The sequence below is a fragment of the Dreissena polymorpha genome, chromosome 4, assembly GCF_020536995.1.
Source record: "Dreissena polymorpha isolate Duluth1 chromosome 4, UMN_Dpol_1.0, whole genome shotgun sequence".
Taxonomy (NCBI): domain Eukaryota; kingdom Metazoa; phylum Mollusca; class Bivalvia; order Myida; family Dreissenidae; genus Dreissena; species Dreissena polymorpha.
In genome coordinates this window covers 65,484,715-65,509,324 of record NC_068358.1, presented here as the reverse complement: position 1 = coordinate 65,509,324, position 24,610 = coordinate 65,484,715, and the positions used below count along the sequence as shown (strand labels likewise).

The 24,610-nt window shown below is 35.8% G+C and overlaps 1 protein-coding gene across 1 annotated transcript in view; it reads right to left on the bottom strand.

Moving 5' to 3' along the window:
• The window catches only part of LOC127878479 (uncharacterized), a 349,860-nt gene that overhangs the window by 28,315 nt on the left and 296,935 nt on the right, over nt 1-24,610 (bottom strand). Inside the window, exons 27-28 of the mRNA XM_052425005.1 lie at nt 14,578-14,706; nt 7,262-7,365 (exon numbers count right to left, since the gene is read on the bottom strand). Coding sequence (XP_052280965.1) covers nt 7,262-7,365; nt 14,578-14,706 — 233 coding nt within the window. The remainder of the gene's footprint in view (nt 1-7,261; nt 7,366-14,577; nt 14,707-24,610) is intronic.

The following is a 24,610-nucleotide window of genomic DNA, read 5'->3' as shown; positions in this document are numbered from 1 at the left end:
ACAAAAGGAAACTCTGATGCATTTGATTATGCAGGGTCTCCTTTAATTTTAATTTTCAATTTGAACTGATAACATACAAAGTGATTAACGTCCTCATTAACTTGCTTGATAAGATAGCACATTAATGGATCTAGTTTCAACATTCCTCAGTACTTGTAATATCTGTTGGTTGTTGGTGATAAAATGACAGGTGTGAGCTGCAGTCACCCTATGGGGGCCCTATGGTTTCTTGTACACAATCTCTGTGAACCAGTGTTAACCATCTCTGTCAGCCAGTGCACATGGCCCAGTCAGTCATTATGCAGATCATGTGGTCCAAAGACATCTCCATGTGACATCAAACCTTTTGAAATCAAGACAGATGTCCTTGTTTGGACCATGCCAGGTCTGACTTATGTCCCGCCTCAAAACATTTACCAAACCATTTCAAATACAACTACATTTCACAAATCTGGCAATTCAAGGAATCAAAACCTTGAAACATCGTCCTTGTGGTTTATTTAACATGAGCATTTATCGAACTAGTTTTAGGACAAAACTAATATTGTTTACTTTAAAATTATACAATTCAATTAATAAAGAGCTGCGCCATGAGCGCATGATACGCCCGTCGTTCGCCAATGAAGTAGTAAGGTAATAAATAACCCTTTGAATCATTTTTTTACTTCAGTTTATTTGTATTTGAATACATGGTTTATTTTATAAGTACATGAGCATGGAGCGCCGTCTCCTTGACATTCAACAAAGTCCCATAACTGTGGAACAACAATTCAGAAATACGTCAAAAACAAAGGGGATCAGGGTTTATCAATATTAAGATTGTGTTGAAATTTGAAAAAAATCCATCGAAGGATATTTGAGCTACGGTAGGACATTCAATGAAATAACGAAATTTTGACGAACAAAGTCCCATAACTCTGGAACGACAATTCAGAATTCCGTCAAAAACGAAAGGGGATCAGGGTTTATCAATATTAAGATTGTGTTGAAATTTGAAAAAAATCCATCGAAGGATATTTGAGCTACAGTAGGACATTCAATGAAATCACGAAATTTTGACGAACAAAGTCCCATAACTCTGGAACAACAATTCAGAATTCCGTCAAAAACGAAAGGGGATCAGGGTTTATCAATATTAAGATTGTGTTGAAATTTGAAAAAAATCCATCGAAGGATATTTGAGCTACAGTAGGACATTCAATGAAATCACGAAATTTTGACGAACAAAGTCCCATAACTCTGGAACGACAATTCAGAATTCCGTCAAAAACGAAAGGGGATCAGGGTTTATCAATATTAAGATTGTGTTAAAATTTGAAGAAAATCTGTCAAAGGATATTTGACGTAGCGTACGACATTAACAGACGGACAGACGGACGCAGGGTATACCATAATACGTCCCGTCATAGACGGGCGTATAAAAATGATGTTTGTATACATGAATTCTCCACCCATCCCTTCTTCCTTCATCATCCCTTCAAAAAGCAAAGTTTTCAACATCTGCAATAGTGTAGAGATTTTAAAACAAAACTTTCATAAATATTAACACATGGGGTAGTTGATGATTTCGATAGTAAATAAAGAGCTGATAGAAAATTTAGAGCATACAACAATTTTACAGTGTTAGAGGACCTTGGTTTATGACCTTCACCACAGACTGATTGATCAACTACTTCCTTGTCGGCCAAGACTAATTTGGATACTCATAGATTAAAGCATTTTCTAGACATCCTGAGAGAACAGAATGCTCTACAAAGTAACCAATTTTCATGTTACTTTGACCTCAAATTGAAAGCATTTTTTCTGTTTCTCACAAGTATACTTATTTAGATCATCAACTATGGCACAGGTACAATGCAATACATCCACACATGTTTCAGGAGGTCCATTATAAGGGGGGGATAATTTGAAGATTCTACAAGGATTCAAATATAAACAATTATGCACAATCAAGCTCATAATTCTCTCTTACTTGTTTGTACGATAAATGACTTTGATTTTTTATGAAGCAAAGTGCCCAACAACTTTACCCCAAAAGCGATCTTTTATTAGATTTATGTTTTTGTTCTAACATGTAGGAAACAGATTCAGATCAAGAAATAACCCTACATGTTAGACAAACATAAACTAAACAATTTGTGATATTGTAATTTTAAGTGTTCATTACCTCTCATCATTATTATTAAATTCCAAGTTAATTGTTTCACACAGTTTCCTAAATTCCTCCATTAGCAAATAAATATTTTTAAGTAGTCAGTTCTATCAGTGTCCAATACCCAATCTATAAAAGCAGTGCTTCACATATCAAATGTCTAAATCATCACATCCATTGATCACTATCTTCAGATAACTGTATACTTCTCAATTAAAGTTATTTGTTTCCATTCATAATAATGACTAATTAAGTCATCCATACTAAAGCATACACACATATTGTTTTTATTTGTGAATGAAACAGGTTAATATGAAAAAAAACATTTGTGATATAAACCAAATAAAAACAAAACAGATAAGAACGTTCCTTAACAATTGATAAGCATAATGTAACAGGAAAGGGGGACATGCTGAAAATCTGTCAAATCATTTAAGTTCAATCTATTATCAGATAAACACTCTCTTATTAGGTGTGCATGTATGTTCTTGCCTTATCAAATATTGGAGAGATGATTAAATCACATTTTTTATCTGAATGGACTTTTTTCATCGAATGCTTTTGACAGCCAATGAGTTGCCACTGTTAGTTCTATGTTGTGCGTCTTGTGTACTTGATATCATAGCAACACACAGTAAGGTTAATATCTCACATATATCTGCTATTATTCTAAATAATTTGCTCAAACATTTCCAAAACTTTCAGACTAAGATTGCGTCTGCACACTATTAATGTTTCCATGGCAGTCATCTATTACAAATTACAGTGGAACCCCTATAAGCCGGACACCACCGGGACCGAGAGGAAATCCAGGTTAAGAGGGTTCAGAATAATGTTTAGAGGGGAAATTGTTCACATCAAATAAGTCCACACTGGCACTCTCTCTGCACACTTTGAATACTTTAAAGTCATACCAGACCTTCCAACGACACAGCCACCCATTAGAGGCTTTTAAGTCACTAAGTCCAAATTCCTTAGTTCTTAAGTTCAGTGACTTTTCCAGTATGATTGGACTAGAGATCGGCAATGACTTAGCCCTTACAATGCAGAACCAGTCCCATACAAGTTTGTTGATTTTTTCAAATTTCATCTCATTATTAAACCGACTTTTGTTGGATGAAGAGTTGTTTTCCCAATGAGACATGTACAAAGACTTTTTTCACATGATTTCCCCGATAGTCGACTTTCCTCATATTTCTCAGACAGCATCTTGAGTATAGGTTTAGGCAACATCTCTGATTCTCTGATCAGTTTGATTATGTTTTCTAGAGACAATTCCACACACCTTCGATAAGAAGGAGGTTCAGACATTTTTGGTCTTAGTTATTTTAATTGCCAATTTGAAAATCTAAATGAATATCTAAATGTAACTGCTTTAAGAAAATCACCATTTTCTATGACACTAAATAAGCAATTGTAATAAACAATAAACAAGATGCGTTTGTGAAACACAATGTCCCCCTATATGACGTTTGACCTTGAAGGATGACCTTGACCTTGTGAAGGATGACCTTGACCTTTCACCACTCAAAATGTGCAGCTCCATGATATACACATGCATGCCAAATATCAAGTTGCTATCTTCAATATTGCAAAAGTATTCATAAAATAAGCGATTTGGGCCACATATATTTGACCTCTGACCTTGAAGGATGACCTTGACCTTTCACCACTGAAAATGTGCAGCTCCATGAGATACACATGCATGCCAAATATCAAGTTGCTATCTTCAATATTGCAAAAGTATTTATAAAATAAGTGATTTGAGCCACATATATTTGACCTCTGACCTTGAAGGATGACCTTGACCTTTCACCACTCAAAATGTGCAGCTCCATGAGATACACATGCATGCCAAATATCAAGTTGCTATCTTCAATATTGCAAAAGTATTCATAAAATGAGCGATTTTGGCCACATATATTTGACCTCTGACCTTGAAGAATGACCTTGACCTTTCACCACTCAAAATGTGCAGCTCCATGAGATACACATGCATGCCAAATATCAAGTTGCTATATTCAATATAGCAAAAGTTATTGCAAAATGTTAAAGTTGGCGCAAACAGACCAACCAACAGACCAACCAACAGACCTACAGACCAACCAACCAACCAACCAACAGACAGGGCAAAAACAATATGTCCCCCACTACTATAGTGGGGGACATAAAAACTAGAGCTTTGTCACAGACGTGACAAATACCACCACATGAAGAGCGAATGAAAAGTACTTGAAATAGGGAACACCATGCTGAATGTGTAAAACGCACTAAGTGACCCCATGACCTAGTTTTTGGCCCAGCATGGCCCATGTTCAAACATGGCCTAGAGATCATCTAGATAAAACTTCTGACCAAGTATGGTGAAGAGCAGATGATAAGTACTTGAAATAGGAGTGTAGGACACTAGCCCTCTGGGACATTAGCCCCTAGGACAAAAGCCCCTAGGACATAAGCCCCTTTGGACATTAGCCCCCTAGGACATTTGCCCCTTAGGACATAAGCCCCTACCTATTTAACATTCATTTTGTAGGTATTTAATTTCATCTTTTTTTAAATTAATGGGTTATTTATATATAAAAAAAACAGCAACAACAACACAATTTGTTTGTTTTGTATCTAACTGTAAGGTAATTTTAGACTTCTGGATGGTGTCAGAAATGTTTGCAAAATAAATAGAGTCCAAAGAAAAAATAGTAAAGAAATTGTAAAAAAAAACACTAAAATTTACGTGTGTGGTACAAGCAATATATAGTTTGTATGTACATATGAAATAAAAAAAATGGAATTAAAATGCTTACTTTAAAAAAAGTTTTTGACGTTTTAAAACACCTTGGGGCTAATGTCCTAGCGTGCACTTTTTTGAAGGAGCTTTTGTCCTAGGGGCTTTTGTCCTAGGGGCTTATGTCCTAGGGGCTAATGTCCTAAAGGGCTAATGTCCGTACCCCTTGAAATAGAGAGCGGACACCATACTGAATGTGTAAAACGCATTAAGTGACCCCATGACCTAGTTTTTGGCCCAGCATGGCCCATGTTCGAATATGGCCTAGAGATCATCTGTATAAAACTTCTGACCAAGTTTGGTGAAGATCGGAAGTAAACTACTTCAATTAGAGAGCGGACATCATGCTCAATGTTTAAAACGCACTAAGTGACCACGTGACCTAGTTTTTGACCCGGCATGACCCATATTCAAACTTGACCTAAACATCATCAAGATACAACTTCTGACCAAGTTTGGTGAAGATCAGATGAAAACAACTTGAATTAGAGAGCGGACACTTAATACGGACCGACCGACCGACAGACAGACAGATAGACCGACAGACAAGTTCACTCCTATATACCCCCCTAAACTTCGTTTGTGGGGGTATAATAAAATAGCATTAGGCTTATTAAAATTTAGCATGGCTTCCTACATCAAAAACAAAACACACTAAAGAACCCTATGTTTGTTATCAGTAATTATAATAAGTATTACCACTTCTATTATTTTATAATAGATATAAATAGATATTTTTGTAAAATATTATGTGAATATGCCTCTTTAAAGGAATGTTAACGTTTGATTGACAATGAAATTATGTTACAAAATCAAGAATGCCATATTCTTAGTTGCACAAATATACACAGCAGGTGATATGATTGATAAACTGAGATAAATGTTTTTGCATGAAGTATTACTTGCCAAATTCTCTTTGATTCCCTTTATGTTATTTTGAAAGAGAAACAAGTTTAGAGTTGGCACACTTGATTTGGTTATCACTATAATCAGAGGGGGTAATCACGTGATAGTCAAGATGGAGACGTCCATACTGAGACAGTTATTTTTCGCCCTTTTATACCCTTTATTACTTCTGTTTGTTTTTTAAATGACGCTCATTTTCCAGCCATTTCAGTAAAAAGGTGATAAGCGTTTATTTCGTATCTAAATTCACTTTATACCTCAACTTTACTCCCTGCAAATTGTCTTAGTGGAGCCCTAATTAGGTCATCCCGCTAAGAAATTTCGCACCTAGTAAACTCGAGATATATAGCGAATATGTCTATAAAATAGAAGCCAGTAACTTTCTTCCTAATATGGCTGGAAAGTGAGCGGAATAAAAAAAATAATACAAGTAATAAAGGGTATAAAACGACGAAAAATACCTGCCTCAGCAAGGACGTCGCCATCTTGTTTGTCACGTGATTACCCCCTCTGTATAATTGTCTCTCAGGAGGCCATTTTTTGCAATGAAAGAGATGTGTACTGGAATCATCATGGGCATCTGTCTGTCCCTAGATAGAAACTTGTCTGTTGGTGTTCATCTACAACTTGCGCTTGTGAAATGATATCATCCTATAAAGCTCACCTGAGCACAAAACATAGTGAACTTCTGTGATCATCTTGTGTCCATCATCTGTGGTAAACATTCACCTTGTTAGCAGGCAACAGCAATTATTAAATCTTTATGAAACTTGGTCCGAACATTTGCACAAATTTTGTTGAGTTTGGTCGAATCTAAGGGCATTGCGAATGAAACGTTTTTATTAAGTTTTCACTATAAACATATAAAGGAAATATGTTACCCCCAGTGCTGGCCGATTTTGACCCTACAGGCATAATTTAAACAAACTTGGTGGAGGAATACCATACAATGTTATATGCCAAATATTACAACTATAGACATTGTTGTTTTAGATATTTTTCAAGTTATTTTGTTTTATATGTTTATATAAATCATGTGACACCTTATGCGTGGTGATTTTCAACCTCAGGGTCATGACTAGAAAAAAGTTAATAGAGAACTATTCCGATAAATAACATAATAATGCAATGGACCTATAGATTAAAACAACTATGAAAAACCATGGACCACTCCTGTAAAGATTCTTTCAAATCTGTGTAGCGGTTCAGGCCTGATAGAAAGTTGTTACAATGGTCATCATGGTATCAAAAAAGCTACCCAACAGCACTTAGTGCCTAGGTGAGCAAACAAAATCTGACAAATCAAATGTCCCCAGGGAGGGAGGGGGGGGGGGAGGGGGGGGGGGTGGGGGTAGAGCCAAGAATGTAACTAGCATGTATCCAGTGGGTGAGCCCTGTCTATGCTCCCAGGATTCTCCTACCTTATGCTGTCTGGTACAAGCCCCAGACGCAGCAGGTACTCGTCTGGGATGCTAGGCATGATGATGCGCTCAGTGGACGGCTCGTCTGGTCTCACAGCTTCATCCTTTACAACATAAACATTCTATTTTTACATTTGCTTGCTCAATGTGTGGATGATTTCAATAGATAAATGGAGATGCACATATCAGCCTTCTAACATAACTATTACATTCATTCAAAAGACAAATAACAAAAAGATTAATGCATTTTATTACATTGCAACACTGTTATATCGCTGTTTCGCGGGTCTAAAGATCGCCATCACAATATATCCGGTGCACAATTTAACTTAAAAACACACTATTTACCTACATTATTGCAATATGTGTTATATCAATGTGTCATACATTTGTATAACATAAAAACATTGTTCCATATTTGTATTTTAAAATGCGTATAATAAAATTTGTTATGCAAAAAGCATTTCCAATTTGTATTGTTCACGAAGGATTACAAAAGCTAGCCACAAATAAACACTCATCTTGTATTGCCTGTGAATTATTTGTTCCTATAACAAGCATGCAAAAGTTAGAGCTCATGTACAATATCACATCATTCTTTCTTGTGGAAAGCATGGGCTTAAATATTTGAATTCTGAAAAAAAAACTTAAAAAAAACATAAAAACATTATCTGAACTAAAAAAAAACCATGGGACACGACTCATTCTTAGATCATTAATTTTGGATAAATAATTGGTAGCGCAAAAAACTGCGTGAACTTTTCCACTCAGTTAAAAACATGTTGTTTAAGCTGTATCGAACCGGCAAATGTTGTAAAGATAGATCAGTATTAATCTGTGAGCTTTACAGTTATTGTTGACGTTTATGTAATTTTTGTTTAACAGATTTTGGCATGTATTAAAGCTTGTCATTAACTGCTTTAAATGCTTTATATTGATAAATTTAAACATTTGAACTAAAAATCACCAGTAAAAAATAAGAATACAATTTAAAACAAGGGCTGTTTGTAAAACATGCATGCCCCCCATATGGGCTCTCAGTTGTAGTGACAGTCATTGTGTGAATATGTTTTTTGTCAAAGTGACCTTGACCTTTGACCTAGTGACCTGAAAATCTATAGGGGTCATCTTCGAGTCATGATCAATGTACCTATGAAGTTTCATGATCCTAGCCATAAGCGTTCTTGAGTTATCATCGGGAAACCATTTTACTATTTTGGGTCACCGTGACCTTGACCTTTTACCTAGTGACCTGAAAATCAATAGGGGTTATCTGCCAGTCATGATCAATGTACCTATGAAGTTTCATGATCATAGGCATAAGCGTTCTTCAGTTATCATCCGGAAACCATTTTACTATTTCAGGTCACCGTGACCTTGACCTTTGACCTAGTGACCTGAAAATCAATAGGGGTCATCTGCCAGTCATGATCAATGTACCTATGAAGTTTCATGATCACTAGCCGTAAGCGTTCTTGAGTTATCCTCCGGAAACCATTTTACAATTTCGGGTCACTGTGACCTTGACCTTTGACCTAGTGACCTGAAAATCAATAAGGATCATCTGCAAGTCATGATCAATGTACCTATGAAGTTTCATGATCCTAGGCATAAGCGTTCTTGAGTTGTCATCCGGAAACTATAATACTATTTCGGGTCACCGTGACCTTGACCTTTGACCTAGTGACCTGAAAATCTATAGGGGCATCTGCGAGTCATGATCAATCTACCTATCAAGTTTCATGATCCTAGGCCTAAGCGTTCTTGAGTTATCATCCGGAAACCATTTTACTATTTCGGGTCACCGTGACCTTGACCTTTGACCTAGTGACCTCATCATCAATAGGGGTCATCTGCGAGTCATAATCAATGTACCTATGAAGTTTCATGATCCTAGGCCCAAGCGTTCTTGAGTTATCATCCGGAAACCACCTGGTGGACGGACCGACCGACAGACATGTGCAAAGCAATATACCCCCTCTTCTTCGAAGGAGGGCATAAAAAGAAGAAAAAAACGTTAACCTCCACAGGGCTTGAACCACTGACCCCTAGAGTCATTGAAGCTTGGAGTAGAATGTATCTCGACTTTACCACTTGACCATCCACACTCACGTCAATTGTGGAGGTATTTTTTAGCTATATAAGCAATCCTCATAGTTTCCCAAAATATCGATTTGCGTCGAACAACGCTTTTAATCTGTTGGACAGTCCCTTTAACTCTCATAATGTGCATAGCAAATATAATGGACTAAAAAGCCATAATATGCCTACTATGGCGATTTAAATACTTGAGTGTATCAATTACATTCTTTTGTGTTGATTTTCAATTTTGAAAACAAATTACAGTCAAAACTGAGAACAGCGGTCTGTCAAGGGAAATGGCCAAAGTGGATGTTGTCCACAGGTGACCTTTGTTTTCAGATCAAAATTTTTAGATGGTTGGTCAGTTGGTATTGTTATGTCGTTACCCTACCCAGTTGTTGGCATACAGTATAAAAAAAGGCTCATTGCCGATAACTGAGCATTATAACATAATTAACTTACATTGAATAATACAGAATAATATTTATAAATTGATTATATTTCATATTGTTAAACTAAATCAATGACTTTATCAACAAAAGTATAATTGTTTACTCATGCATCTCGTTTATTAAGTAAATTAAGCTTGTCACGTGCGATTGACGTAACAAGTAAAAAAAGCGGATTCGCTGTCATAAACTGACAGTACAATGTAACTGAACTTCTCTTATCCAAAGAAAAAGACGCCAAAATGTTGTAAAAATGTATTTGTCACAAACATCACAGAAACAGCATTTTCATTCAAACAACCTCATACAAAATACAAACAAGAACAAATCCTCTTTCATAAATGCCTAAAGTTTGTTTTGCCTTTATGGACAATCACTAATCCTTTTATCGCCTTCTTATAACAAGAGATGTGTTTGTCAGATACACAATGCCCCCTAATGCCCCACTTTTTTGTGTTGACCTTTGACCTTGAAGGATGACCTTGACCTTTCACCACTCAAAATGTGCAGCTCCATGAGATACACATGCATGCCAAATATGAAGTTGCTGTGTTCAATATAAAACAAGAGATGTGTTTGTCAGAAACACAATGCCCCTTATTGCGCCGCTTTGAAGCCATATATTTGACCTTTGACCTTGAAGGATGACCTTTCACCACTCAAATTGTGCAGCTCCATGAGAAGTAAGTAAGAGATTGAATGGAGAAATGAATATTTTTTTATTTTTTTTTGACCTTTGACCTTGAAGGATGACCTTGACCTTTCACCACTCAAAATGTTCAGCTCCTGGAGATACACATGCATGCCAAATATCAAGTTGCTATCTTCAATATTTAAAAAGTTATGGCCAATGTTAAAGTTTTCGTATGGAATATTTGACATTTGACTTTAAAGGATGAACTTAACCTTCACCTTTCACCACTCAAAATGTTCAGCTCCAGGAGATACACATGCATGCCAAATATCAAGTTGCTATCTTCAAAAGTGAAAAAGTTATGGCCAATGTTAAAGTTTTCGGATGGAATATTTGACATTTGACCTTGATGGATGATCTTGACCTTCACCTTTCACCACTGAAAATGTTCAGCTCCAGGAGATACACATGCATGCCAAATATCACGTTGCTATCTTCAGTAGTGAAAAAGTTATGGCCAATGTTAAATTTTTCGGATGGACGGACAGACGCCATATATTAGACATTTGACCTTGAAGGATGACCTTGACCTTCACCTTTCACCACTCAAAATGTGCAACTCCATGAGATGCACATGCATGCCAAATATCAAGTTGCTATGTTAAATATTGAACAAGAGGGCCTGAAAGGCCCAAAGTCGCTCACATGAGATAACAAGATATTATTGGGATAAATCTTCTGACCAAGTTTCACAAAGATCGGAAAATAAATGTGGCCTCTAGAATGTTAACAAGGTTTTACTATAGCCATATAAGGAAAAATGCCCCGCCCCCTGGCAGCCATGTTTTTCAACAAATTGGCATCATTTTTTAACTTGTCCAAGATATTATCGGGATGAATCTTCTGACCAAGTTTCATGAAGATCGGACAGTAAATGTGGCCTCTAGAATGTTAACAAGATTTTACTATAGCCATATTAGGAAAAATGCCCCGCCCCTTGGAAGCCATTTTTTCAAGCAAACATTATTATTTTCAAACTCATCCAAGATATCATTGAGACCAATCTTCAGACCAAATTTCATGAAGATTGGACAATAAATGTGGCCTCTAGAGTGTTAACAAGGTTTTACTATAGCCATATATAGCCATATAAGGAAAAATGCCCCACCCCTGGTGGCCATGTTTTTAAAGCAACCATAACCATTTTCGTACTCATCCAAGATATCATTGGGACAAATCTTCTGACCAAGTTTCATGATGATCGGAAAATAAATGTGACCTCTAGAGTGTTAACAAGGTTTTACTATAGCCATATAAGGACAAGAGCTTGTCACAGTAGTGCCAAATCCCTGCCGAAATGTGTTTGCTTGTATGACAACATTTGTTTTAGAGAGTAGAATAATATTTGTAAAAACAAATAAAGGGAGATAATTCATTATGCTCCGGACAAAAATTTACTTTGAAATTAAATAACGGGATATAATTCAAACACTAAGGTAGATAGAGTTATGGTTCTTAGTCACTGCACTTCTCCTACTTGCGATCTGTTTAAGTTTGAAGTTTCAAGTAAATCCCTTCAGTAGATTTAGAGTTATGCTCTGGACAAAAATTTACTTTAAAATTATATAAAAGGGGAGATAATTCAAAAACTAAGGTAGATAGAGTTATGGTTCTTGGTCACTGCACTTCTCCTAGTTGCCATATGTTTATATTTTAAGTTTCAAGTAAATCCCTTTAGTACATTTAGAGTTATGCTCCAGACAAAATATACTTTAAAGTTATATAAAAGGGGAGATAATTCAAATACTAAGTTAGATAGAGTTATGTTCTTTAGTCACTGCACTTTTCCTACTTGCCATCTGTTTATATTTCAAGTTTCAAGTGAATCCCTTCAGTAGATTTAGAGTTATGCTCCGGACAACAATTTACTTTAAAATTATATAAAAGGGGAGATAAGTCAAAAACTAAGGTAGATAGAGTTATGGTTCTTGGTCACTGCACTTCTCCTAGTTGCCATATGTTTATATTTTAAGTTTCAAGTAAATCCCTTTAGTACATTTAGAGTTATGATCCGGACAAAATTTACTTTAAAGTTATATAAAAGGGGAGATAATTAAAAAACTAAGGTAGATAGAGTTATGGTTCTTAGTCACTGCACTTTTCCTACTTGCTATCTGTTTATATTTCAAGTTTCAAGTGAATCCCTTCAGTAGATTTAGAGTAATGCTCCGGACAACAATTTACTTTAAAATTATATAAAAGGGGAGATAAGTCAAAAACTAAGGTAGATAGAGTTATGGTTCTTGGTCACTGCACTTCTCCTAGTTGCCATCTGTTTATATTTCAAGTTTCAAGTAAATCCCTTCAGTAGATTTAGAGTTATGCTTTGGACAAAAATGTACTTTAAAATTATATAAAAGGGGAGATAATTCAAAAACTAACGTAGATAGAGTTATGGTTCTTGGTCACTGCACTTCTCCTAGTTGCCATCTGTTTATATTTCAAGTTTCAAGTAAATCCCTTCAGTAGATTTAGAGTTATGCTCCGGACAAAAATTTACTTTAAAATCATATAAAAGGGGAGATAATGCAAAAACTAAGGTAGATAGAGTTATGGTTCTTGGTCACTGCACTTCTCCTAGTTGTCATCTGTTTATATTCTAAGTTTAAAGTAAATCCAGTGAATAGATTTGGAGTTATGCTCCGGACAAAGTTTCAGCCGGACTGACAGACGGACAGACAGACGGACAGGACCAATTACTATATCCCCTCCAAATTTTTTTCGGGGCAGATAAAAATAGCCCTGCCCCCTTGGTGGCCATGTTTTTCAACCAACCTGCATCATTTTTTAACTCTTCCAAGATATTTTTGGGATGAATCTTCTGACCGAGTTTCATGAAGATCGGACAATAAATGTGGCCTCTAGAGTTAACAAGATTTTGCTATAGCCATATATAGCCATATAAGGAAAAATGCCCCGCCCCTTGGCAGCCATGTTTTTCAGGCAAACATCACCATTTTCGAACTCATCCAAGATATCATTGAAATCAATCTTCTGACCAAATTTCATGAAGATTGGACAATAAATGTGGCCTTCAGAGAGTGAACAAGGCAAATGTTGACGTTGCACGACGGACAATGGACGACGGACAAAAGGCGATCACAAAAGCTCACCATGAGCACGTTGTGCTCAGGTGAGCTAAAAAGTTATGACCATTAAAGTTTTCGGACGAACAAACAGACTGACATACTGACTGACTGACGGACAGTTCAACTGATAAAAGCCACTCTTCCGGGGGCATAGTAAAAAGTTATGATAAAACTTTAACGAAGTTTAAAGTTAAAGTTTTAGGAAAGAAAAATACAATGATATTTGACCTTTGACCTTGAAGGATGACCTTGACCTTGACTTTTCACCACTCAAAATGAGCAGCTCCATGAGATACACATGCATGGTAAATATCAAGTTGATCTATCGATCCAGGGGCATTAAAACACTCGCCGGCTTAATGTTGTTTTTAACAGTTTAACAGCAATCAAGATAACTTGACTTTGTCATGCGCTCATGGGTTATGCCTGCAGCCAATTATTGCTACTTATACACATTGTCATTGTTAATTTCACCTGTTTCATGCAATCAAAATGCAAATTTAATATTAATGGTGAGGCAAACTCTGACATATTTTATTTTGAAGATACCCCCATAATTATTCCCGGAAAACAAACCTTCTCGACATCCTATTATTTGTTTACTCACAGCGGGCCGCTTTTATCATATCACAGGCAATTACCGCTATCAGAAGCTTTACCTGCAAAATAGACAGACAAATGATGTGCTGTGTATTTACTTTTCGCGACTCGAAACCACTGACGCGTGACCGTTGTTTTCAGTTCAAACAAGACTTTCGGAGTGGAATATACTGGCCGTTAGCCGTTATGGACGATTGACTGTTATTCTCAAGTGTAATATAGTGATTTTTGTTGGGGGGAATCCAAACTGACCGTTGTCTGCAGTTGACCGTGCTTCTCAAGTGACCGTTAGGTCAGGTTTGACTGTATGCAGAAACACAAGTTGTGCAGTATTTGTGCAAAAACCAAATTATTTTATGTAATTGAATCCAAGAATCTGATGTTATCAGTTGCATGTCCTACCTTGACTAAAAAATATTGTCTTGTTTCCATGAGTTCATCATTTTTCTCGCTCACATCTTTCTCTGCTAACTCAGACAACTGAGGCATTTGGGTCTGCCTTGTGATTTCCCGACGCTTTGCAAGGTGAGACTGAAACAGAACATCCCAGCTAGCACAAAAATGTTCTTAGAACGTTATCCTAACGTTAGCCCAAACGTTCCAGAAACCTTGCACTGCAACGTTTTCCTAACGTTAAAATGTATGGTTCGCTAAATGATCCAGAAACGTTATGGAATAACGTTATCATTTAACCTAAAACAAACCTAAATCTAACTTTCATATTGAGGTTGAAAACCAACACTTTTTTATTCTTCATAAGTTTATTGCATGAATGTAATTTATACAAATATATATATCATCGCATTGTTGTTCTTGTTTGTCTTGAATCCGGATCTGTTCGGATGTCTTCCCAGTTGTCCTGGAAGTACAAAAAATATCAGAATGACCAACTGTTATTTTTTTTAAATAAAACGGCGAAAAAAGGGCAAGACATACATGTACCGCATGAATAACACCGAGAAAACACACATATATGCGTCATCTTGAACATACATATATATGAAACCGAATTTTCTATCATACATGGTAAAATAATCAAGCGTTACAACATCTTTAAATTTAATAATGTATTTTATGACTATCAATTCATAACTAAATTTGATTTTTTTTTAAATCAAGTCATGACCAATAAACAACATTTTACATAATTATACATTCCAATTTTAGAATTTAATAAGATTTATTATTGAGGTTAAGATAAAAAATTTTGAATTTTATTTCTTTTTCAATTAACGGAGAATTCGGATTATCGGTGTTCGAAATAACGGTGTTGAAGTGTACATATTTAATTTTCACGTAATTACATGTGTTTTTAAGAGAGTTTTCAACAACACCAAAAAATGACTTTAAGTGAATGTTTGTATATTCAAAAGTGGTACAAAGTCTCCTTGGTACGAGTGTCCCAATAATTCCGAATTTGAATATTAAGCAATTGCATAATGATATCAATTTTAATATTACAAATTAAAATAACAATAAAAAACTACCTTGCAAACTGCTGTTTGTCGTCGATTGTATGTTCCAACTTCTCTTATTTTAAAACACAAAGGTTTACATTCAATAACAGCAAAGTTTGAAAATCCAATTAGCCAGTTTGTCAATGAACAAAGGAATCGAGTTGCCCGCACGCGGGAGATATGCTGTGTAATACGACAGGCCTTTAATTGAATGCATGAGTCATACCCAGTGTCACTCTGTTAGTATATACATACATGCCTCCGCAGTTTACTCAGTCTATTGCTAGCGCTCACCACATGTACGCGCGCTATCAAGTTGCCTGATATATTTATTATGGATGTATAATAAACTTATAACCATACATGTAGTTTACTAAGTACACCATAAACAACAAGATAACAAGTAAATCGCGCTTGCAAACATTGGAAGATACACAAACGAGTCAAAATGCAAATCTACTTATAAGCGTATTTTGTAAAAAAAAAAACAGCAACGAAAAAGTCAAGTTATTATATGAAAACATATTTAATGTACATATTTATATTGTGTTTTTATACGTACTTATAACGTTCTGCGAACATTAGGAATGTTACGTTGACATTTGGTTTCCCGATAACGTTCCGACAAAAACGTGGGAAGAACGTTACAGGAATGTTACACTTTTAAAGTTCACCAATTCATCCTAGGATAGTAAAAATATATCGTTCAAAAGTGACTTTCATAACATATATTTCATATAACTAAAATAAGTTACGAATACTGATAGTTTAATTTTTGTTAAAACGTTCTGAAAACGTTCTGGGAACGTTCGTTGTGATCATAACCTAAATAGAACTTAAGCGTAACGTTATTTCAACGTTACGTGCTAGCTGGGATGGGCACATTTAATTAATTACTGATAATATATATACAACAACAAAGATATAGACTGGAACATAAAGATTTCCCACCTGAGTACCTGACACATGCTGATGTACCATGACTTGTAAGATCTGAGTACCTTTAATAAGCTTTCAAATGAACATTTTAATGTAACCAATTGCTAACAAACAGTGCAAACAGTAATGCAATTTTATAGAGAAATAGCAGGGGTTTTGCATATTGCAATAAATTATTACATGATTAATTGCCATTCTATTGTTATTAAAATGTGTTAATTGTCCCAGAAAATAAACAAGAGGGCCTAAAAGACCCAAAGTCACTCACCTGAGATACAAAGGAACTGACCTGCTCAGTACAGCCCCAATATATCATAAGAACAAATGTTCTGACCAAGTTTCATGCAGGGTGAACTATAAATGTAACTTTTAGAGTGCTAACAATGTTTTACTATAGCCATATTTGGATAAATTCCTCAAACCCTGGCAACTATGTTTTTCAACAGACAGGAACTATTTTTGAACTGATCCAAGATAGCATTAAAACAAATGTTGTGACCAAGTGTTATGACGATTGGACAATAAATGTGACTTTTAGAGTGTTAACAAGTTTTTACTATAGCCATATAAGAAAAAATGCCCCGCCCTTTGGTGGCCATGTTTTTCAACCAACCATAATTATTTTCAAACTCTTCCAAGATATCATTGGGACAAATCTTCTCACCAAGTTTCATTCAATAAATGTGGCCTCTAGTGTGTTTACAAGGTTTTACTAAAGTAATATATAGCCATATAAGGTAAAATGCCCACCCCATTGAGACCATGTTTTTCAAGAAACCAGAACCATTTTCGAACTTGTTCAAGATATCATTAGAACAAATGTTCTGACCAAGTTTCATGGAGATTGGACAATAAATGTGACTTATAGTGTTAACAAGTTTTTACTATAGACATATTAGGCGAAATGCCCCGCCCCCTGTTGACCATGTTTTTCAACAAACCAGAATAATTTTGTCACTCAATCAAGATGTCATTGGGACATACATTCTGACAAAGTTTCGTGAAGATTGGACCATACATTTTGCCTCTAGGGTGTTAACATGGTTTTAGTATAGCCTTATAAGGAAAAATGCCCAGCCCAATGGCGGCCATGTTTTTCAACCAACTGAAACCATTTTCTAACTCTTCCAAGATATAATTGGGACAAATCTTGTGACCAAGTTTCATGAAGATTGGACAGTTAATGTGGCTTTAAGAGTGTTAACAAGGTTTAACTATAGCCATATATAGCCATATAAGAAAAAATGCCCCGCCCCCTGGTGGCCATGTTTTTCAACCATCTGGAACCTTTTTCGAACTCGTCCAAGATGTTATTGGGACAAATCTTCTGACCAAGTTTCCTGATGATCGGACAATAAATGTGGCCTCTAGAGTGTTAACAAGGTTTTACTATAGCCATGTAAGGAAAAATGCTGGGGGCCGAGTTTTTTTATTCAACCGGAATCATTATTTTCCATAAAGCCTTCTGGCTTTCACATGTATATTTAGCATATCGTTCCGACGTTATTTCTAATCGATCGCGTTTTAAAGCATCAAAAAGAATCGAGTGTTATAACCTCACTCAAACCGGAAGCGGTCTTCAATTGGAAGTCATAATTGTTTCGGCCTTCAACAAGGTAGGCACAATTTTTTAGTGCTTCTTTACACACGCGTTTCACTTAGAATATTTTGTGTTCGTATACGAAGAGGGCTCACAAGGACGATGTCCTTGTTAATAAATAATAATTTATAGGCAAGTCTTATTATATTTGTTTATAATTTGTAAAAATGAGCTCTGTTGAGAACGATGTTCTCGACTTGTCAGATGTAATTTTCTGGTTTCGACTCTGGTGATATCGTAGATACACCATATGTTGCTTCAACGATTGAGGTGGCCGCAGTAAATGTTAAAGAGAAACGTGGAAAAAGTCCCGTTAAGGGAAAGAAGAAAGTTAAGTCTGTTGTCAAAAAGGACTCAAAACCTACAAACAAGTCTAAAAAGTAACCATTATTGGCGTCGCCCTGGAGGGCGGCGACTAGTATGTAATGCTTTTTTTTTTTCGCTTATGGGAGAAGTTATTTTACGGATCAATGTATATATTTTTGTTTTAAGAATATCTTGCATAGTGGTGATTTTTTGTGTAAATTAGTGTAAATAAGTACTGCATTTGTGCCTATTTGATTTATTACAACATTTATTGCCAATAATGCAAAGCTAATTGTTTTAATTAATAACTGATCCACAACTGATCACAGGGGAAAGATCACAGGGACTGGGCAAATACGCGAAACTTTCTGGTTTTGTATAAAAACAAATGATGTTTTGTATAAAAACAAAACATAATCAAAAAATATTTATTTTGTGGTTTTTCTAATTTGCTTATTTAGTGGAGAATCAATGTAGTACGATATTTGACGACCTATCGCGCAAGCAAGTTTATTGGAAGGTGTAGTGGTACGAAAACGTACAATGTATTAGTTTATTAATAGACATATAATAACGATCGCTATACACAACTTCACCAAATAGCAGTACATAAGTGAATGTCAGCCGGAATAGCTCAGTTGGGAGAGCGTTAGACTGAAGTTGTTTACGCAACAGTCATCTAAAGGCCCCCCGGTTCAATCCCGGGTTCCGGCACGAACGGAACAGTTCTGCGGCTGACCATTTTTTCAGTCAGGTTAACAAATATAATAAAGCTTTATTTTATGTAGACATTTTAAAATCCATTTAACTACAATTGGACATTTTTATTAAAATTAATGGATGCAACGTGGTGACAAGGTTAATTAAAATTTCTTACATCACTTAAATATCTTATAAAAAATACACGTGTTTTTATATTAATAAATAAATGCAAACAACACATCTATTATCCATGTATTTTTATGGTTGTCTATCATAGGCCTATCCCTACCACATAAAGAGCGCGAAGCGCGACACGTATTATTGATTGTAACAATGAGTTGCGATAAAGGAAGCAGCCGCTTATCAAGGAGGAGCTGTGTCCCAGCACAGAGTCAAGCACTCCTCGGAGTTTTTTTTTTTAAGAACCACATATAGAGCGCGAAGCGCGACATGTATTACTATCCAGGTGGTATGGGCCCTTTAGCATAGCATTATCCCACCATTACGTCCATAGTTATCTTCCTTAGAAGTTGAGAAATTTTGAAATCCTTGTTCGAAGTCCAAAATTTTCATCCGATTGTTCCCAAACTTTCACAGGTTTTTTTTTATCAATGAGGACCCAACCCAAACTCAGAATCATCTCCCCTTGAAGTTGAGAAAAATATGAAATTACGCTTACAAGATGAAGCAGATTTTTTTAAACCTACACAGTTCTGTTCCATTAATGAAAACTGCACACGGATACCAGTAAAAAAAAAAGGAAACCAAAGTAAATAAAATGAACTATGAAATATTTGGGAGTTACAACACAAAATCATAGATAATGGTTATTTGGGGGTTATAACACAATATCATAAATAATGGTTATTTGGGGGTTATAACACAAAATCATAGATAATGGTTATACAAGTATCTTTTTCTATTTTGTTTAAAATAATCGGCCAATATATTAATATTTACAGTAGAAAAAAAATCATTCCATGTAACTTCATTGATTGCCTTTTACACTGAAATTCCCGACGCCCTTTGATGCTTTGCATCAATACTTATCTTGTCTTTTATTGATATAAATCAGCTTTCTAAGGAAGATATTGTAGAATTGAGACAGAAACTGGGTATTCCAGATGTTGACCCCCACTATTATGATACATTTGATGAATATTCTTATCAAGAGGTGGATCGGCCAAATGTACATGTGCAAATAAATGCAGAGGATGTTTCAGACACTGAAACTCCAGGACCGTCTAGGTCAAAGAATATTGAAGAAGAACTGTTTGGCTCAATTACTTCTGAAAATGAAAATTGGCAGCCTCCAAAATTGAGGGCTTTAGAAACAGAAAGACCCATTGCTAAATCTTTAGCAAAATTGATTAATGTGGCATGCACTTCTCAGTGCGATATAGAGGACATTACAAAGAAATATAAGATTCCTGATAACGTTGATATGGATGGACCACCACTAGTTAATCCAGAAATCTTGTAAATATTAGATAAAAGAGTGCACACACAAGACAGCGGTTTGGCTGAAATTCAGAATATTGTTGCCACAGCCATGGTACCGGTTATCAAATTAGCTGAAAATCTGAAATCAGCTTCATTAAATCAGGAAACAAAAATCCTTTTGTCAGACACACTTACATTGCTCGGTCAGGTACAGTACAATATATCAGTAAAGAGGCGCTATAGCATTCGTCCTCATTTGAAAAAGAAATACTTTGGATTGTGCAATATATCAATGCCTATTACAAAGAATCTGTTTGGCGATGATGTGGCCAAGGAAATTAAGTCATGTGACTCTATGGCATATTTGCTAAGGATTCTCAGTATGGATCCTACAAACCATGGCAGGATCATGGAAGCAACAGACCATTTCGCAGAGGATACTCTGTGAATTATAGATACCAGCCATATCCTGTACAGAGAGGAAGTTTCTCCAGACTTTTCAGGGCCACAGCAGGCTACTTCAGCTTACCCAAACGACAAGTAGTCGGTAAACTCAAAAATTGTTTTGAAAGTTGGGAAAAACTAACCAATGACCCATGGATACTAGATGTTGTCAATGGTTATTCCATTGAATTTTACAAACAGCCTGTTCATAAATTTTTTCCAAATAATATTAAATTTAACAAGGGCTGTTTGTAAAACATGCATGCCCCCTTAAATGGGCTATAAGTTGTAGTAGCAGCCATTGTGTGAATACGTTTTTTGTCACTGTGAACGGTGGTGGTGGTGGTAGTGTGGTGGTAGTAGTAGTAGTAGTAGTAGTAGTAGTAGTAGTAGTAGTAGTAGTAGTAGTAGTAGTAGTAGTAGTAGTAGTAGTAGTGGAAGTAGTAGCAGCAGCAGTAGTAGTAGTAGTAGTAGTAGTAGTAGTAGTATGCATTACAAAAATGCAGTAAGCCTTACATTTGGTAAAATTTAAATATATTACTAGGGAGGCAAATGCTGTAACAAAAAGAACATGGATAAACCGTAGTTGTTTCCCTTGTTTGAACCATGCTAAATCCTTAAAATGCCTATTTCCAGTAACTGTGACCTTCACCTGTGACCTTGACCTTTGACCTAGTGACCTCAAAATCAATAGGGGTCATCTGCGAGTCATGATCAATGTACCTATGAAGTTTCATGATCCTAGGCCCAAGCGTTCTTGAGTTATCATCTGACAACCACCTGGTGGACGGACCGACCGACCGACAGCCAGACCGACATGAGCAAAGCAATATACCCCCTCTTCTTCGCAGGGGGGCATAATAATGAACAACTGATTATAATAGATACTGAAATTAAACAATTACTGGAAATTGGTGCCATAAAGGTATCCAAATCAGAACCAAATGAATTCATATCAAATATATTCATTGTACCAAAACCTGGCGGTAAATTTAGACCAGTAATTAATCTTGAAGCCTTGAATGAGTTTGTAACATACCATCATTTCAAACAAGAAACATTTAATGTTGTTTTAGATTTCTTACAAGAACATGATTTCATGACATCAGTATACATGGAACAAGCATATTATTCTATACCAATTCATAAAGAAAGCCAGAAATATCTTAAATTTTATTGGAATGAAGTGTTGTACTCGTTCACATGCCTTCCATTCGGATTGGCAAGTGCCCCATGTATTTTTACAAAATTTTTGAAACCAGTGTTTTCCTATTTTCGACAGTTAGGCATATGTTGTTCATACTACATTGATGATTCATTGAATATGAACCTGAATCAAGCTGTTTGTAAGGCTTACACACTAACAATGATTGACACCTTGCAGAAATTAGGTTATGCCATTAACCATTCAAAATCAGTTCTGATCCCTACACAAAGGATTGTCTTTTTTGGGTTTATTATTGACAGTGTTCAATTCATGGTTTTCCTCACTGAAGAGAAGTTGCAAAAGATTATTTTGTATGCTATAAATATTATAGCAAAAATACTATTATTGTAAGGGAATTGGCGTCATTTATTGGATTGATTATAAATGCATTTTATGCAGTTTTTGAGGCACCCCTACATTACAGGACTTTGGAAAGAAACAAAATTCTTGGTTTGAACTCTAGTACAGATTTTAATCAAAAGATGAGTTTATCTGATGAAAGTAAAATGGAGCTTTTGTGGTGGATAGAGAATGTAAGATGTAAAATGGAAAACGCATTCGTCCTGTTTCGATTCAGTCAAGATGTCTGACTGACGCATCTAAGCAAGGATGGGGTTGTGAAGAGTTAGACACTGAAAGATATTCTAACGGCAGATGTAATCCTGAAGAATCTGCTCTATCAATTAACTATTTAGAATTACTTGCAATTTTCTATGCTTTACAATCATTGTATGTTGATCATTGTAATGTTCACATAGAAATACAATCTGATAACATATCAGCAATAAAATATATTAATGACATGGGTGGCATGACATCAATTTCTATGGATTTGTTAGCAACGATATTTGGCAATGGTGTATTGAAAGAAAAGTTTATTTGTCTGCTACTCATGTCCCAGGTGTTTTAAATACAGCTGATTTTTATTCAAGAAATTTTTCTGATGCAACAGAATGGATGTTAAAAGTAGGTATTTTTAGTAGAATTACTTCTCAGTTTTTTGTACCTAAGATAGATCTTTTTGCATCCAGAATTAACAAGCAGATAGATAGATTTGTCTCTTGGTTTCCAGAACCAGGATTGACATATACTAATGCATTTAGTATTTCTTGGAAAACTGAAGTTCCATATATATTTCCCCCATTTAATCTTATGGGGAAAGTAATCCATACAAGAGGGCCATGATAGCCCTGTATCGCTCCACTGCTGAAAAAAGGCTGAAACAAATATTCTCTGCATGTGCAAATACTTAAATATAGGCCCTATTTAAGCACATGTACACTTTTGTGACCCCCTGGGCTTGGTCAAATTTAACCCCAGGGGCATAATTTGAGCAAACTTTGTAGAGGACTACTATATCTCACTACATGTACATACAAAATATGGTAGCCCTAGGTCCTAGAGTTAAGGATAAGAATATTTTAAACGTTTTCACAAAATAAGCAAGATATAAGCGTATATAATGTTCAATTTTGTGACCCACTGGTCAGGGTCAAATTTGACCCAAAGGGCATAATTTGAACAAACTTGGTAGAGGACTATAAGATGCTACTGCATACCAAATTTGGTAGCCATAGTCTGAATGGTTTTCAACAAGAAGATTTTTAAAGATTTCACAAAATAGGCGCTTTATAAGCGTTTATTCAATTTTGTGACCCCCCAGGGCAGGGTCAAAGTTGACCCTAGAGGCATTATTAGAACAAATGTGGTAGAGATTTATTAGATGTCACTACATACCAAATTTGGTAGCCCTAGGCCCAATGGTTATGGACAAGTAGATTTTTAAAGTTTTCACAAAATAGGCTCCATATAAGCGTATGTTCAGTTTTGTGACCCCCCCGGGCAGGGTCAAATTTGACCCCAGGGGCATAATTTGAACAAACTTGGTAGAGAACTGTTAGATGTCACTACATACCAAATTTGGTAGCCCTATGCCTTATGGTTAAGGACAAGAGAATTTTTAAAGTTTTCACAAAATAGGCACTATATAAGCATATAATCGATTTTGTGGCCCCCAGGGCAGGGTCAAATTTGACTCCTGGGGCATAATTTGAACAAACTAAGTGGAGGACTATACAATGTCACAACATACCAAATTGTGTAGCCCTAGGCATAATGGTTATGGACAAGATTTTTTTTTAAGTTTTCACAAAATAGGCAATATATAAGCATATGTTCAATTTTGTGACCCCCTGGGCAGGTTCAAATTTGACTCCAGGGATAAAATTTGAACAAATTTGGTAGAGGACTATAAGATGTCACTACATACCAAATTTGATACCCCTAGGCTGGATGGTTATGGACAGAAGGATTTTGAAAGTTTTCACAAAATAGGCC